This window comes from Helianthus annuus, chromosome 3 (genome assembly GCF_002127325.2).
Source record: "Helianthus annuus cultivar XRQ/B chromosome 3, HanXRQr2.0-SUNRISE, whole genome shotgun sequence".
NCBI lineage: Eukaryota > Viridiplantae > Streptophyta > Magnoliopsida > Asterales > Asteraceae > Helianthus > Helianthus annuus.
In genome coordinates, this window is record NC_035435.2 from 11216307 (window position 1) to 11228507 (window position 12201).

The window sequence follows — 12201 nt, forward strand, 5'->3', positions numbered from 1 at the left end:
ACTTTCATACACTTGACCATGCATTTCTTTAACCCGAATTTTCAGATAATTTCAGTAGGAATAGTCCACATAATCAGGTCTGCTTTGCTAGAATATGATGCCATGCATTTGTGTCTTCCTTGGATTCTTTAGAAATGGCCATAATGAAGTATTGTCGGCTTTTGGCATGTGAGAACTTATCTCATGAAAATTGAATGTATTATCCCAAATTCAGCCGTATTTTTATGGATTCATCATCAGATATGTATGAGGGTGCATTCTTATATTTTGCAAAGCTTTAGGAATATTAAAAGGTCACTCTGAGGTAGAATTAACATGTTGACACGTTTAATCCCTGTAGCTTTATTATCTCCTGATTATATTTATAAACGGCTCGTTATATTCCATCAATCACTTGATTAAGAATATATTATCCGCGTATCGTCATTCAGAGGCTCAGGTTTTGGCATGTTGACACTTTTAGTCCCTTGCATACATAACTTCTCCATTTGTCAACTTTAGTCCTTCAAACTCAATCTTTCATATATTTAGAGTTTAGGACACGTATCTATACATAATTGGACATGTTTTTATGTGGTGTTACATCCTCACCCCCTTAAAAGAAATCTCGACCCCGAGATTTACTGGAATAAGTGAGGGTATTTCTGTCTCATAGTGGACTCGACTTCCCACATATACTCAGGACCTCTACGGGCATCCCATTTGACCTTTACTATAGGCACATGCTTTCTTCGGAGCCTTTTAACCTGTTGATCCTCGATCGATATAGGTCTTTCAGCAAATCTCAAGCTTTCATCAATCTGTACATCTTTATGAGACATAGCTAGCGATTCATTGGCTAGGCATTTCTTGAGATTACAAATGTGGAATACATTATGAATTCCACTCAACTCCTCAGGCAAGTTTAGCTTATAAGCTACACTGCCGACACATTCAATAATCTCGAATGGTCCAATATACCTAGGGCTTAATTTGCCCTTTTTACCAAAACGCATCACACCTTTCCTGGGTGATACTTTCAGTAAAACTTTATCGCCTACCTCAAACTTTAGAGGTTTTCACCTCTTATCAGCATAACTTTTCTGCCTATCTCTGGCAGCTTTCAGGCGATCACGAATCTGAACAATCTTGTCCGTCGTTTCAAGGACTATATCAGGTCCTGATAACTGAGCTTCTCCTACCTCTGCCCAACAGACAGGCGTTCTGCATTTCGTACCATATAATGCTTCAAAAGGCGCAGCCTGAATGCTTGTATGGTAGCTATTATTATAGGAGAACTCGATCAATGGCAGGTGGTCATCCCAACTACCACCTAAATCAATAACACATGCACGAAGCATGTCATCCAAAGTTTGAATTGTACGCTCACTCTGTCCATCTGTCTGAGGATGGTAAGCAGTACTAAAATTCAAACGCGTGCCCAAAGATTGTTGGAAACTTTTCCAAAAATGAGAGGTGTATCTAGTATCTCTATCTGAGATAATAGACACCGATACGCCATGTAGAGCCACAATCTTATCTACGTACAACTGGGCTAACTTGTCGGAGCTATGAGTCTCCTTGATGGGCAAGAAATGTGCTGACTTTGTCAGTCTATCGACTATTACCCATATGGTATCATTTCCATGCCTTGTTTTAGGTAACTTGGTTATAAAATCCATAGTTACCATTTCCCACTTCCATGTGGGAAGTTCTGGCTGTTGTAGAAGATCTGATGGCTTTTGATGTTCAGCTTTAATCTGCACACAAGTCAGGCACTTAGCTACATGTGTGGCAATAGATTTCTTCAAACCTATCCACCAATAATTAGCCTTCAAATCCTGATACATTTTGTCACCTCCAGGGTGAACTGAGTACTTGGAGTTGTGGGCTTCCTGGAGGATTACATCTCGAAGTCCTCCCTGAATAGGAACCCAAATTCTTCCATTCATTCTGAGGATTCCATCCTTGCCAGGTGTTAACTGTTCAGCAGTTACACCTAACTTTTCATTTGGAAGGTTAACTTCCAAAACAACATCTTTCTGTGCAGCTAATAGTCTTTCATTCAGACTATTCTTCAACTCAATGCTCTTGGCATTGATCCTGATTAGTTTAACTCTTTCCTTTCGGCTTAGAGCATCAGCGACTACGTTCCCTTTACCTGGATGGTAGCGAATTTCGCAATCATAGTCATTCAAAGTTTCCATCCAACGGCGTTGTCTCATATTGAGCTCTTTCTGATTGAACAAGTGTTGGAGACTTTTGTGATCCGAATAGATTACACATTTTGTTCCATACAAATAATGTCTCCATAACTTAAGTGCGAATACAACGGCACCCAATTCCAAATCATGGGTGGTGTAATTCTTTTCATGCACCTTCAGTTGTTGTGATGCATAGGCAATCACCTTGCCATGTTGCATAAGTACATATCCCATGCTGGTGTGTGAAGCATCACAATATACGACAAACTCTTCAATTCCTTCGGGTAAGGTCAACACTGGAGCATTGCTCAATCTTTGCTTAAGAATCTCAAAGGATTCTTGTTGATTTGGACCCCAATCAAATTTCACATTTTTACGGGTCAAAGAAGTTAAAGGTGCAGCTATTCTCGAGAAGTTTTCAATGAATCTTCTATAATATCCAGCTAAACCCAGAAAGCTGCGAATTTCCGTAGGCGTCTTTGGTGCTTCCCAATTCATAATGGCTTCTATCTTGGTGGGATCAACTTGGATGCCACGCTCACTAACAACATGTCTAAGAAATTGGACCTCGCGAAGCCAGAACTCGCATTTGGAGAATTTAGCATACAACTTCTCCTGTCGAAGCAATCATAAGATACATCGAAGGTGCTTTTCGTGATCAACTTGGCTACGAGAGTAAATAAGTATGCCGTCTATAAAGACAATGACAAACTTATCTAAGTATGGTTTGCAGACTCTATTCATGAGGTCCATGAATGCTGCTGGCGCATTAGTGAGCCCAAAAGGCATCACTAAGAATTCAAAATGTCCATACCTCGTCCTGAATGCTGTCTTAGGCACATCTTCAGTTCTTACTTTAAGTTGATGATACCCAGATCTCAAATCAATCTTTGAGAAATAGCTTGCTCCTTGGAGCTGATCAAATAAATCATCGATCCTGGGTAAAGGATAACAATTCTTGATCGTTACCTTATTCAATTCATGGTAGTCAATGCATAAGCACATTGACCCGTCTTTCTTTTTCACAAATAGTATTGGAGCTCCCCAGGGCGAAGAGCTGGGCTGAATAAAACCTTTTTCCAGTAAGTCATCTAATTGAGTTCTGAGCTCCTTCATTTCCATAGGCGCTAGACGATAAGGAACTCGTACAATAGGTGTAGATCCTGGTAGAATGTCTATCCTGAACTCTACTTGCCTCTCAGGAGGTAATCCAGGTAATTCATCAGGAAAAACATCAGGATATTCAGAGATAATTGGAATATCTTCGATCTTAGGCTTAGGATCATTCACAGTCACTTGTGCCATGTAAATGACACATCCACTCTTCAAACGCTGTGATACCTTGAGAATAGACACATTGCTGGGCAATCCGTATTGTGTATCTCCCTGAATAGTGACTGATTTGCCAGAAGGGGTTTTGATAATAACTAGCTTTTTATCACAGGCGATTTGGGCTTGGTTATGCGACAACCAATCCATGCCTAAAACTATATCAAACCCAGCCAATTTCATTGGCAAGAGGGATAGCGAGATAGAATAATTCTTAATGGATATAGAACATCCATCAAGAAGATTAGAAGCTGTTTCTAAGGTACCATCGGCAAGCTCTACCTCATATTTAAGTCTAGAGTCTTAATAGGCAAATTCAATAACTTACAGAACTTATAATCTACAAAAGACTTATCAGCACCAGAATCAAATAAGACTCTAGCATAGTTATTATTGATGAGGAAGGTGCCTGTTATGACGTTCACGTCGTTCACCGCTTCCCTCGCGTTCATCTGGAACACTCTTGCATTGTTTTTCTTTGCCTCCTCGGGCTTCTTTGCATTCTTGGGGCAATTGATTTTGATGTGCCCTTTTTCATTGCAACCATACCAAGTTGCATCTTTGATATTTCGGCACTCAACTGACTTGTGCCCTTTCTTTTTACAAATCCCACATGGTTTGGCCTGTGGGTCTTGGTTGCACTTTCCAAAGTGTCTTTTATGACATGTCTTGCACCTGGGCCTATCATTCGACTGCCCCTTTTTGGAACCAGAGTTCCCTTTGCCCTTTTTGTTCGATTGAGGAGACTTGTCTTCCTCTTTTTTCCTTTTCCCTTCATCGGTAACCTTTTTCGCCCTACTCCTCACGACATCTAGAGTGAGGGACAAAGATAGATCCACAGCAGATCTATAAGTGGTTGGCTTAGAGGCCTTAACATTCCCTTTTACTTCAGGGGCCAAACCACCGATGAAACATGCAATGCGTTTGGGCTCAGGAGTGACTAAATATGGCATAAGCCTTGACATTGAATTAAAGCTAGTCACATAGGATCTACAATCCAAATCCTTCATCACTAAGGTGAGGAAATCAGTCTCTATTCGCTTGACTTCGTGCTGAGGGCAATAGGTGTCCTTAACCAAATCAACAAATTTGTTCCATGAAAGATTGTACAAAGGAACCTTCCTAGTGGCTTGCACCAATGCTTTCCACCAAGTGAGGGCATCGCCCTTGAAGGATTGTGATACAAACTTCACTATATCCTCCTTAGCACATCCGCTGATGTCTATTACTGTCTCCATTTCGTCCAACCATTTCATACAATCAATTGCTCCCTTTTCTCCTGTAAAATCCCTCGGCTTACAGGAGACAAAGTACTTATAGGTACAACCCTTGGTGTACCTAGGAGTCGGCTCGAGGACAATCTGCCTCTTGGGCTCACTACCCTGATTGGATGAGTGCTGAGACTCACTTTTCTTATGAGTATGAGGTTGAGAATGGGATCTCGAATGGGTTTGAGATCGAACAATACTTGGCTCTTTAAATTTAGCATCTACCGCTTGAGTAACTGCCGCGGTGATCATTGCTTGCAGTTTGGCACCAGTGATATTAATCCTAGTGTTGTTGCCTTCTGTAGGATGACTGTTTGCTTCATCCGAACCAGCCATTTTTGAATACTATATCAAACAATGATGATATTTAAATTATATATTGATTCATCACATTGATGATCAGATGGTCATGGTATTATTAAACCATTTAGACCATTTTAAGTAATAATTAAATAATCAATAGAATATAATATTCTTTATATTTATTAGACAGGGGAATTAAAATTCACAACTGTCAATGTCGTAAAAGACATTTTATTTAACATTAGGCTCGTCTCGAAGGACATTTAGATGGCACCAAAAGGCCTTATCATTAGGACAATTAAAACATAACCAACGATCTCTTGGATCATTGATCTTTTAAGGGTCGAACGAAGTTCATCGCCTTTTTGACAAGAAGTTTATAAAATAAAACCATCATTGTCATTATCACACCTTTGCTTATAAGCATACATCTCTAATGGATGTTTTGGTGTACACATCATATTGATGTTTATTAGCTATGATTCGCATTGATCATTCAAGCTATACATAAGAGACTTGGAAAAATCCAAGTACATTTTTGGGAGCTTGTGTGGTTTCTTGTACCGCACAGCCAGGAATGTTAACATATTTTTAGATGTTAACAAGGATTTACTGTCTTAAAAAGGTTGTACCATCATAGCCAGTTAATATTTTGGCTAGGTTATACCTCTAAGAATTTCATTGGCAGATCAATTTAAAATTGAAATGTTATAATATAATGTAATAAAATACATACTTAAAGACCAAAGATAAACTTCATTAAACCATGAAACTAATACAGAGACACCCTAAACGGGACTTGAAACATAACAATGCCCACGCAGGGGCTACAAAAATAGGAAATAAGTCCACGCAGGGACTTTGATTCTGAAAATAAAATAATGTCCTCGCAGCGACTTGATTAAAAGACAATACAAGAAAATTAAACAATTTCCTACTTCTTCTTTCCTTTAAGAAGGCTTGCAAGGCCCTTCATAAAGCTACTATGTTGCTTCTTGGTTTTGTTCGCCTCATGCTCAACCCAATCTAACTTTTCCAGTATCTCCTGAGTTTGCTGCTGCTGCTGGGGAGGAGGAGGTTGCTGGTAAGGCGGGTATTGATAACCCTGCACCGGGTATCCAGTTGTATAAACTGGAGGGTAAAAAGATGGGTAAAGATGATGGTATTCTGCAGCTGTAAGGTACAGATCATGAGTTCCATAATCCGATGGGTAACCCGTTGGGTTTTCAAAAGGATTGTACCCAGAAGAACCTGGGTAAGTCGGGATCGGGTTGTCGAAACCCATAGGCGGTTGTGGTAGTGCATGAGAAGTTGGCGGAGGATCATTCTCTGGCACCGCATTCGAGGGTCCACCCATTTGGGGGTCCTCGGGAATAGGTGGGTAAGAACTTGAACCTTAAGGAGAACTAAAATGAGGTCCTCCTCGCACGGATATACGTGCGTTCCTCCTTCGCCTCGGAGGCTCGGGAGGTGGCTGAGGCAGCTGTTGAGGCGGCTCCTCCACAGGAAGTGGTGGAGGTGAAACTGCTTGAAGCTGGGGCTCAATCAAAGGAGGTTGAGCTAGAGAGTTATGGTACGAAGGAGTAAAGTACCAATCATAAGTGGCCATCTTCTCTTGAAATGAATCGGGCCCACGGTACGGTGATCCCTGAAATGGGGAACCGCTTGAAATGCTAATTAGGTGGCCCGGTGTTCCGGTCTGCATCTCCGGGTCTGGGTCGTCGTCCATCTCCATTTCCTGAGAAAAGTGGTCCTCAGGGCCTAAAGGGTTGTAGCCCAAGAAGTCGTTAACATAATCATTCGGATTAAACTGTGCCGACGAATAGGTAGATTCCGAATAATGGAAGGAATGAGAGTGCAACGAATGGTAAGACTGGTGAAATTCATGGGAGTGATGGGAGTGTTGAGAATGGTGCGAATGCTGGGGCTCGTCTGGGACAGGCGGCCCGAATGATGGATGGAATGAAGGTGAGGAGCTTAACTTGATAGAATGTCTCGCTGGCTCGTAAGAGTGACCCCACAGATTGTGAGAGTCAGAACTGGAAAATGACGCAGATGGAGTGCGTCGGTGTGAAGGTCCTGCTGATGGTCCCCCTCCCATGGGACCCTTTCCCTTTCCCCTAACTCTTGGAGGCATTGTAGCTGATTTCTCCTGTCAAAACAAGTAAAAATAAAATATAAATAGCATCGGAAAGTTAAGAATAAATCCTAGGTCATTTTCCTAGACTCGAGAGTCTAAGGAATGTGCTTATTATGTCATTGAGATTAAACACAAAAGGATAGTGTTTAATTCACTCAAAGTTGGCTCTGATACCAACCTGTCACACCCCGATATTTCCACATATTACCGGTGGGCCCGGCGGGGAGTATCGTGACGTAGTTGATATCATCATTGTCAATATACACAATAATATAGGACAACGGAAGGCTTGGTGAATAAACTATTACAAACCATAATGTCTGAGTGTTCAAGTTTATGAATATACAGATGGAATGTAATAAGATCCACAGGCGGATCATGAAAAGTACAAAGAAACACAATAACAGACTTCAGGTATCTATGGATTTGCAAGATCCTCTTAAGACACCCTATAGCTCCAGCCTATTACGAGAGGTACCTGTCAATTCAGTCTTTAAGAAAATACGTCAGTTTACACTGGTAAATACAATTAACTGACTCTTTTGAAAACATTTATGAAAATTGATTTAAGTGCACATGGCACAAATCATTTATAACTTGGGACAATTATTTAAAGATAATCTTGTATACCAATTTATATGTTTGTCATACAATTGGGGCCGGTTGGAAGCCGGTCGTGATTAACCGACTCACCACTTATAGAACCCACAAAGGAGTTATCCCCAACATGTGGGTTTATATTTTAGCATTTGCATCTGTCGGGTGTATGCCTACACCCCATGCATAGGTTATGGCCATTTTCAAATGAAATGAGCCGAGGAAATCCAGGACACGGTCAGATTAACCCCCAATGTTCATGTTATCAAACAAAACAGATTAAAACGGGTTATGCAATTTATTAATCACAATCCGATTAAATGATTTCATACCCGACCAAGTGGTATTATTATAATACCATATCCCAAGCCCGTATAAGGGAAAATAAGTTAAAAGTATTTACCTGATGCTAGCAGTATAATCCTAAAGCTTTTTGAAGGCACCTTCTACCAGAAGCTATTTAATCTGTATAGAAGGTTTATTAACCTATTAGGATGCTAATGGGTCTTTAATTCAGTCAAGGACTTAGACCGGCTAGCTAGAAGGAAACCTTGCGGTTCTAAAAGCTAGATTAAGCGGAGACCGGAATAGAATGTGGTTTAGACCCGACAAGCTTGGATACTTGTTTAATATGGGTAAACTAAACACATTCTGGAAAATGAGAATTTAATGATAAGGTTAAGCGCGTTTCGGCAATTTCACGTAAACTAGTCACGTAAACCGATCCGAACGCATAAAACGCGTAACAGGTAACCAAATAAATTATATACAAGTCATAATCATTATCATGCTCAAAATATGTTAACACATCAGTAAGATGTTAATATATATGCCCAAAAAGTAATTTAAACCATATTAAGTCCCATAAGGGCATTTTGGTAATTTTAATTCTCATAAAAGAGTTTAAATGTTAAACTGAGTTTCAGGTCTGATCTAATTAATAAAAATAAGTATTTTTATAAGTTATAACAGTAGGGTATTTTATATATGTGAAATTTATCTTATATAACCAAACTATGCACCGTAGGGGCATTCTGGTAATTTCACATAAGCTTTATAGGTCAAAATAGACTTCTGAATTTAAAAACTTTGGCTTACTGCTTAATTATATGAATTAACTTAAAACATCAGTAGGTAATAAGTTTTATATGCCAAAAATAGTTTTGACCCATACTAAGTGCTAAAAACGCTTAAAAGTCGGTTTTAAGGGATATTCGGGTTAAAATAGGAAATCTGAGTTTTTGATCAGTTTATAAAGTTCAAAATACTTTATTTATCATATAGAATCAGTAGCAAAAGGTTTGGCATTAAAATGTATGTAAAACTCATTTTATGCATGAAAAGGGTAAAACCGACATTTACCGAAATCAAGCTATAACCCTATGTTATGCTCAGCCTAAAAATAAATAAAAATCTTCAAAAAATCCGAAAATATTATTTTACATCAGTAGGTAAAAAGTTTGGTATCAAAAGTTGGGTTTAGATAGGCTTTATGCTATTTACGCCATTAAATTGATAAAAAGCTTTCAAATTACGCTATTGAACATAACTCCTAATCTAGACGTCAAACTAATGCCAAATTTTCGGGACAAGTCTAAATATCAGTAGCAAAGGTGTTTGTCCATTCACATTGCTAAAAATCTCAGTTGTATGTCAAAAGGGCGTTTATGGCATTTTTAAGCATAATTACGATCAAGTGCATATAATTCAAACCACTAGGCACCATGCAATATAACTCCAGAGGGTTATACTACTAAGTAATGTGGTCTTAATGGAAGCTTACATGGGAGAATCAAGCTTAAACGGGTGTCAGAACTGAAAGTCAAAGCAAAAGTCAAGCTTTTGTGACTTTCGGTTATAAACTGACCTTAGACTATTAATTGTCGGGTTAGGACTGATAAAACATGTTCTAGTATTAATTACCAAGTCATTAGAATGTTAAAATATAATTTAGAACTTCTGTTTTATTAGTTTTAATCATTTTCAAACAATCTGTCCAGTTTGACTTTTTGTCAAGTCAAACTACTTTGACCCGACAATTGACTAGTCAAACGAGATAATTAGGAGGTGCCCTTTTAGGGGTTAATCACCTATCTTAATATGGTTCCATAACCACTTTCAATTTGATCAGTGGCTTGTCCATATGTGATTAATACGAAAGTCAAATCTAATTTACGACAAGTTTGACTTTTAGGTAATTAAGCTAATTAAAATGACTAAGCAAGTAATTAGAGGCTTACTAAAGGTCCAAGCTGTCTTTTCTATACTTGGTAATCTTCTCCTACTGATGCAAACTCCAGAAGTTGGTTTTTGAGTGATGTTGCAAATGTGAGTTTTGAGAACTCAACACTAATGCTCCTTATATAGTACATCCCAATCTCTTGGATCATTAGCAGCTGTCATGGGACCTCTTAGGATCACCCCAGGTGTCCTAGTAGTTTATAAAAACCGTCTAATAGTCCCTTGTTTCGAATAGAATGAGAATAAGGCGGTTACACAGCTGAAACATACATCTGTCCAGAAATTCTGCCCAGCGACAAGCTTACGGACCGTAAGCTGAAACCCTTGCGGTCCGTATTCAACTCTTACGGACCGTAAATCTGAATGAATGCGGTCCGTAACCGAACCTGAATTGCATCGCCCAGTTACCTCCTTGCGGACCGTAAGCCTAGGGCCATACGGTTCGTAACCGATGATCAGAGGACAAAAATTTTAGGACTTTCATACACTTGACCATGCATTTCTTTAACCCAAATTTTCAGATAATTTCAGTAGGAATAGTCCACATAATCAGGTCTGCTTTGCTAGAATATGATGCCATGCATTTATGTCTTCCTTGGCTTATTTAGAAATGGCCATAATGAAGTATTGTCGGCTTTGGCATGTGAGAACTTATCTCATGAAAATTGAATGTATTATCCCAAATCAGCCATATTTTTATGGATTCATCATCAGATATGTATGAGGGTGCATTCTTATATTTTGCAAAGCTTTAGGAATATTAAAAGGTCACTCAGAGGTAGAATTAACATGTTGACATGTTTAATCCCTGTACCTTTATAATCTCCCGATTATATTTATAAACGGCTCGTTATATTCCATCAATCACTTGATTAAGAATATATTATCCGTGTATTGTCATTCAGAGGCTCAGGTTTTGGCATGTTGACACTTTTAGTCCCTTACATACATAACTTCACCATTTGTCAACTTTAGTCCTTCAAACTCAATCTTTCGTATATTTAGAGTTTAGGACACGTGTCTATACATAATTGGACATGTTTTTACGTGGTGTTACAACTACTACGATGCGTAGATCCCCAAGACGCAAGTTATTTGATCAGGGAAATATATGAAGGCATCTGCGGTATTTACGCGGGACCACGTATAGTCGTGGCGAAGATAATGAACGCAGGCTACTACTGGCCAGGGATGCACGTCGACGCTTTGAAGGAGTTGTGCAAATGTGATTCCTGTCAGAGGCATGCGCCGAAAACCCTGCGTCCAAAACATGATCTGATTCCTGTATCAATAGCTTGGCCCTTCCAACAGTGGGGGATTGACATGGTAGGACCATTCCCTGAAGCTCCCGGCACAGTGAAGTTTATAATTGTTGCTGTTGATTACTTCACCAAGTGGGTGGAGGCAAAGGCCCTTGCTTCAACCTCCGCAATGATGGTGCGGAAATTCATATGGGAGCACATCATTTGCAGATTTGGCCTCCCACTCAAGATCGTGACTGATAATGGCACCAATTTTGCATCCAAAGATCTTCAGAAATGGATGAAGGAGCTAAACATTGAGCACACTTTCTCTTCCGTTGCGCACCCTCAAGGCAACGACCAAGTAGAAAGTGTCAACAAAAGCATTCTTGAAGGGATAAAGGCCCGCCTGGGCACCAAAAGAAGAGGATGGGTAGATGAGCTCCCTAGCATTTTGTGGGCTCATCGAACCATGCCAAAAACAAGCAATGGAGAAACCCCTTTTAGCCTGGTATACGGCTCGGAGGCGGTTATCCCAGCAGAAATAGGCCTCCCCTCGCCGCGCTTATCAGTAGTCAACAAGATTGATAACGAGGCGGAGTGCCGTTTAGACTTGGACCTACTCGAAAAGAGGCACGAAATCGTACGAATCAAAGAGGCCAAGTACAAGACCCAGCTAGAACGATACTACAATGCAAGGGTGCGCATCTGTACGTATACCCTAGGAGAATATGTGTCCAGGGACAACGAAGCCTCTAATGCCGAGCGCCCTGGAAAACTAGCACCAAAATGGGAAGGCCCATACTTGGTTCATGAAGTGCTAGGAAAAGAGGCTTACAAACTGCGCACTTTAGATGGCCATATCATCCCGCGCACATGGAACGCGCAACAAGTGCGCA

The 12201-nt window shown here is 39.9% G+C and overlaps 1 protein-coding gene across 1 annotated transcript; it reads right to left on the reverse strand.

Moving 5' to 3' along the window:
* Window positions 1-6017: 6017 nt before the first annotated feature.
* On the reverse strand, window positions 6018-6440 carry LOC110931207 (heterogeneous nuclear ribonucleoprotein U-like protein 1). The gene has a single exon (XM_022174611.1). It carries the CDS (start codon window positions 6438-6440, stop codon window positions 6018-6020), a length of 423 nt encoding a protein of 140 aa, XP_022030303.1.
* Between the last annotated feature and the right edge of the window lie 5761 nt (window positions 6441-12201).